The sequence below is a fragment of the Camarhynchus parvulus genome, chromosome 4, assembly GCF_901933205.1.
Source record: "Camarhynchus parvulus chromosome 4, STF_HiC, whole genome shotgun sequence".
NCBI lineage: Eukaryota > Metazoa > Chordata > Aves > Passeriformes > Thraupidae > Camarhynchus > Camarhynchus parvulus.
Window position 1 is genome coordinate 25,878,934 of NC_044574.1, and position 5,740 is coordinate 25,884,673.

The 5,740-nt window shown below is 40.2% G+C and overlaps 1 protein-coding gene across 2 annotated transcripts; it reads right to left on the reverse strand.

Annotated features, from left to right (window-relative positions):
• Positions 1-204: 204 nt before the first annotated feature.
• Positions 205-5,387, reverse strand: COMMD8 (COMM domain containing 8). Of its 2 annotated transcripts, XM_030947692.1 has the most exons (5): positions 5,313-5,387; positions 4,581-4,736; positions 3,458-3,610; positions 1,673-1,828; positions 205-673 (listed from the first exon to the last, which is right to left on the reverse strand). In XM_030947692.1, the coding sequence occupies exons 1-5, from the start codon at positions 5,355-5,357 to the stop codon at positions 653-655; spliced, it is 531 nt and encodes a 176-aa protein (XP_030803552.1). In that variant the 5' UTR covers positions 5,358-5,387; the 3' UTR covers positions 205-652. The 2 variants fall into 2 exon arrangements, with proteins under 2 accessions (XP_030803552.1, XP_030803551.1); XM_030947691.1 differs by lacking the exon at positions 205-673 and having other exon boundaries at positions 1,640-1,828.
• Between the last annotated feature and the right edge of the window lie 353 nt (positions 5,388-5,740).

Consider the following 5,740-nt stretch of genomic DNA (forward strand, 5'->3'; position numbering starts at 1 on the left):
CTGGGAAATACTCAAGACATCTGGAGACATGTACATCCTGCTCTATATTACCCTGTTTGAGCAATGAAGATAACCTCCAGAGCTCACATCCAACCTCAACTACTGTCATTCTACACTAGTTTTGTTTGTAAAGGTGATTTTCATTAAAAGCATCTAAAAAGATTGAGTTTAGTGATTCAGAAATGAAAAAACAGCCTACTACAATTATTCCCACACAAAGTCAGGTGTTTATTTACCATATTTACAAGTATAAATACATTAATGCTACAAATGCTCTCTCATTCTTTATTAGCATGTCACTTTAGATAAGGTAATATACAATGGAAATTAAGATGCCTTAGTTTTACCAGGCAGCTCTGTAGTCACTGCCCAAGTTTTACCAAAACAAATATGGCACATGTCGTGATTATCTTCCAAATGTCTATAAATCTTTAGTACTAAAAGCAACTGTACATTAGATTTTTATATTTTTGGTCAAATAGATACAAGAATTTATTATTTTTATTGAAGGATTAGTAGTTCATTTGGTCATAACAGTCTTCTGACTTCAGTATTTTACAGCACCAAAACCTTTCCACTTTGCAGTAAACACATTTTTTCCCCAAATCATTTAGGGAGCCATCACCAGCAGGTACTGTTGATCTGAATCGCATCATTTCAGTTGTAAGACAACCTTCAAAAAGGAGAAAAGGAATGAGATTAACATTGGTTAAGAACAAAATTTAAGCAGCCTATGAGAAGAAGCCTATGAATCCCACAAAACCATCACTTAAAATAACTTTCTTTACCCTTTACTGCACTCAAACCATTCTTCAGCTGCCTGCAATCAAAAAGCAGAATAGCAAGTCCAGGTCCAGTGAGATTTCTTCTGCACAAAACAGAGCCAAGGGACCAATTCTGAAGTGAATTCTTCCTCGTGTGCCCACAGAACTAAGTATGGAGATGACACATCCCACAGCTTCCATACAGACGCTCAAGCAGAACAAAGGGCATGTGAACACTCAAATCTGTCCTGGATAAATCCTTGCTCACATACTATTTTTATTTAGTTCTGCAGGGAAGAAAATCCATATGGAAGCAAGCTGTGAAAGCTCTTAAGGGCTATCATTTCATGTAAACACTATTTTCTGCAAATCCTCATTTTCCTTAGCCTTTTGTTAAGAAATCTGAGACCCTTCAGTGTCTCGGAAGCCTTATAGCTTCACTTGAAATTCTCTTCTTGGGTCACTATATTATAATCTTTATAACTTTCTTCCTGATTCACCATGCCATGGAAATTAAAGGACTTAATATGAACCAAATAAGTCTCCCAGACACTGACATTTTGTGAAGCTGAAGAAAACATGGGAGTTCTCACCAATCTTTCAGCAAAGGATGGGGGTAATCATACTAAATTAAAGAAATTAGATTTATTCTAGATATTAGGAGGAAATTTTTTATAATGAGTGTGGTGAAACACTGGACACAGATGTCCCACCCCTGGGTCAGGCTGGAGAGGGCTGTGAGCAACCTGATCTAGTAAAAAATGTCCCTGCTCATTGCAGTGAGCTTAGACTAGACAATGTTTACAGATCCTTTTCAACCCAAATTATGCTATGATTTTACACATTCTGCTTAAAATAAATCAGTACGTAAAAGGTTAGGAACAAAATATTACATCAATAAAAGTTACCTTATTAGCAGCTTCCAGTGCATTTATTAGGTTCTGCAACTCTTCCTTATTCATCTCTATAGAAACTGGCTTAATTTCACCATTTTCTCTCACATCCAAATCAAGATTGAGGAGTGGCATTTGCAGCATGGAGATCTTATCACTGGAGAGAGCAAGCTATGCAGATTGACACAACAACAATTAAGTGTAAGGTGGAGCCATCAAATTTTTAGTCTTTCATAATATCACATCTGTATTTTATATTGAACTTGTAATACCAGAACAAACATCAGCACGACAAAATTAACTTCAAATAAGTCATCGCTGCTGTTTTCAGCATTTTTTCCTCCATTATTGGGAATTCTTGTTTGTTAGTACCAACAATATATTGAATAAAGACCATCCTCTTCACAGACTTGTCATACACACTTGCCAAAAACAATTTGTTAAAATTCTGGGATACCACATTTTGGTATTCTAGGTGAAAACAAAGGATACATTTGATCATGGCTCTTAATGAATTACTTAGATCCCGAAATCACCATATTCAAATGGGTCTTCTAATCAACAAGAAGGGTCTTACAGAATCAGTTTGCTGGGAGAAGAAGGAGACCTTTATACATTTTTCAACACCCTGCAGCTGATCAAACACATTGTCAGATATCCTATTAGACAAACACTGATGCAGGTTACATGCCAATTGTGCTTTCTTTTTTATTGTCTACAATACTCACTCTAGCATCAACAAGGCTTTTAGAATGCATTAGAATCAAAGATCAGTTGACAGTACTATAGGTTAGTATTGTACAGACCTATTTTCTTTATTTAGAGCATGGCTCAATCAGAGCAAGCGAAAAAAAATCATAACTAGCTCAAGGGGGGAAAAAAGTGGTTTTAAGAAAAATAATCGTTCAGACATGTACCAGAAATTTGCATCACAAAATAGAAAGAAACTCAAAAAATTCTCTAGACAAAAAATTTAAAAGAAGCCACAAACAAAAAACAAGAGTTCACAGAAGTTCATATTTTCATCACCAGTAAATGCAGTTAGCAAGAGATCAAGCCCAGTTCATCTAAAGCACATTATCATGCCATATCTGCTCTTGCAAAAACTTGTCTGTTTTGGGCATTGTTCTTTGATTTCCAAAGTCGTTTGCTGCAGAAATTATTGACCACTCTTGTAAACAAGGAAAACTATTTAACAGTTCTCACAGCCTAACAAAAAATATAAACAGTATAAGTAATGTTTTTAAGTCTTTGATCAAGTTTAAGGTCTTCATAACCTCAAACCACCATCCTAACTTCGACAACTCCAATATCACTGGTTTATTACCAAAACAGGAAGTCTAATGATAAATTATTTCAAACTAATTATTAAATGTCCTTCGCAAAAATATGGACATTTAAAGAAAGTCAAGAAAACGTATCAGTCAATTAGTTGACCAAATCAGTTAGCTGATCTTAAAATTAAGCATATACTTCTTCTTTTGAGAGTAAACACTGTTTATTCAGGCCTCAAAATTATAACAGCATACAAAACGTTCAGGTGCTCCTGAATAGCACCAAATCTCCCTGAGCAGCTTTAAAAGAAAAGAGGAAAAACAAAATAAAACAAAATTTTAAAATTTACATTTGCAAATTTCTGGCAAATCTTTGATGTGTTTTTGCATCAGTCATTAATGTGCTTTTACAATACCTATAAAAATTGAACCACTCTGCAGAGGGAGCAGGTCTAATGGGACTGTATCAAGTTACTTCCCTGTTGTACAACATTTCTTTCAAACAATATCAAGGCAACAGTCTCACCTTTAACTGCCAGTCAAAATCCTGCAGCTGGGCAGAAGAGATTGCATGTACATTTTCTACTAGGGCATTCCTGATTTCTTCCTTTCTACCTTTCAGACATTTTGTGATTGCTTCTTGATAATCTGAATTTAACTCAATTATCTGCTGAGCAGCCTACAAAAATAAAAGTTAAAACCATGATTACTTGTACTATGAACCACAGAATTAACATGCGCCACCTGCAATAACTAAAATATCTAAGCTGATAGCTGCCCTTTGTGGCTACTCTCTGTCTTTGACAGTTAAGAGTCAGTGTTTACCACAGCAACACACAGAGAAAAGAATCATTTAAATTAAGACATTCTTTAAATTAAGAATCATTTAAATTAAGAGAACAGAGGTTTTAGCGGCCTTCTTACATGACACCCTAAAATCAAAAGAACATCACACCCCCCAAACAGCTCAGGTGTACGTCTGCAATTTTCTCAGCATCAAGGCAGAGGCTAAGTGAATCAGCTCAGGTGAAACAGAAATACTGATGTAGGGAGGTCCCCAAGGCTACACAGGTGTCTTTTTTGACCCTGCTGCTAGCAGGTGGTCAAAATACAAGCAATATGCAAGAGACGAGAACTAATATTTCTAATAATAGAAGATTTTGCAAAGTTCATACCTATAGGAATGTCCTGAACTACAGTCCCTGTACCACATGGCCCTCCCAGTCACACTTAGATTTTTTACAAAATTTATTTACATACAGTCAAAATTTTACACCACTTCAATGCAGTACTAACAAATAAAGAAAACCAAGCAAGAAAGTGAACTGGTTTTATTGTTATTGCGTAGTATTACAGAAACAGATTTAATCTGGGGATACTCAAAATACCAACTGAAGTGATTAAACCAGTATTTTAACAAGTGTCCTGGGATATTAGAAAAATATTAAAAATCAGCATCTATTTCACTTTTTGTTGTAAAGTCTTGGCAGTGCATCTCTAAATGCTGCCTACCTTCTACCTATTTAGCTTGAATCTACTACCGTTCAAACCCTACACTATAAAAATATTTTAGGATTAAACAAACTACAAAACTAATCACTCCAGTCATGATCTGTCCAAGTCAAGGCAAATCAGTGATGAGCCCTTACCTCTTCATCAGACATATTTTTGCCAACTGCAGTTTTGAAATATCTCATAGTTTCTTCTAAAACCTCCATCCACTCTGACAAGCTCCAAACATTGCTATAATCCTGGTAGCGAGGGTACGCACGGCCACAGATGCCATCAATTACCTTATGAAGGAACTGAAAGGACGTGACACACAATTTATAATTCTCTCACGGTTAATCGGACCTCATATGAGACTGATCAAGCACTTCAGTTACCAACCCTCCCTCCATTGGGGACTGCCTCACTGCTTCCAGACGGCAGCCCAGGCATTATTCAGAAAAGCCCCGAACAGGTACTCCCTGGATATGAAACCTCCTCCCTTCTCCCCTTAGAGGCAGTCCACAAGGCCTGGCCCCAGGAATCACAACGTGATTCACGTTCACCCTGGACTTACAAGCGCACTGAACAGCTGTGAGCACAACTACAGTGCTGCCGAGATGCCGAGGCACAGGGCGCCTCAGCCCCCGGCGCACCGGGACTGCCGGGCCGCACAGCACAACCCCAGCTGCATTTCCGAGCCGCGGGCCCCTCTAGTATCCCAAAGCACTGGCCTTGGGCACTGCGGCCTGGCGGGAGGGACGGCCCGCCACGCAGCCCCGCGCCGCCAGCGGGCCCTGCCTCCCTCACAGGTGCCGGAGGGCGGCTCCCCCCGGCCCGGCCCGGCCCGGCCCGGCCCGGCCCGGCCCGGCCCTACCCCGCCCGGAGCCCACCTCGAGCGCCCGGCCCGCCGACAGCTTCTCCAGCAGCCGCGGCATCTCCGCCACGTGACCGCCCCGTCGGCGGCGCGCATGCGCACGTGCAAACACCCGCCCTCATCAGCCCCAGGGCGCAGGTTCGAGTCCCAGCCCCGGGGGACGGGTCTCGACCGCCCGGTGCGCTTGGGGAGCGGAGTGTGCGCCGTATGACCTTCGGTCAGGGGGCGGATTAACCAAAATCCCCCTTAATTTTACAAGCTTTTATGGGCAATAACACTTAAGCTGCTTTTGCATTCTGCCTGTCTTGCAGCTTTGGTTTTTACCTCTTGACAGGTTAAATCTGCTCTTGGTGGCAAGAGAAGAAGCTCAAGACTTACAACGGGCACCACACCTTCTGTAATTTTAATTAAATTGAGGAAGTCAGGAGAAACACTGACTGCAGA

Bases quoted from the DNA above. Each gene is read 5' to 3' on its own strand.
- COMMD8 (XM_030947691.1), bottom strand. From the start codon at position 5,357: ATGCCGCGGCTGCTGGAGAAGCTGTCGGCGGGCCGGGCGCTCGAG. The intron at 4,737-5,312 runs GTGGGCTCCGGG...ACGTCCTTTCAG, and splicing joins CGGCGGGCCGGGCGCTCGAG to TTCCTTCATAAGGTAATTGA. The intron at 3,611-4,580 runs GTAAGGGCTCAT...TTATTTTTGTAG, and splicing joins AAAATATGTCTGATGAAGAG to GCTGCTCAGCAGATAATTGA.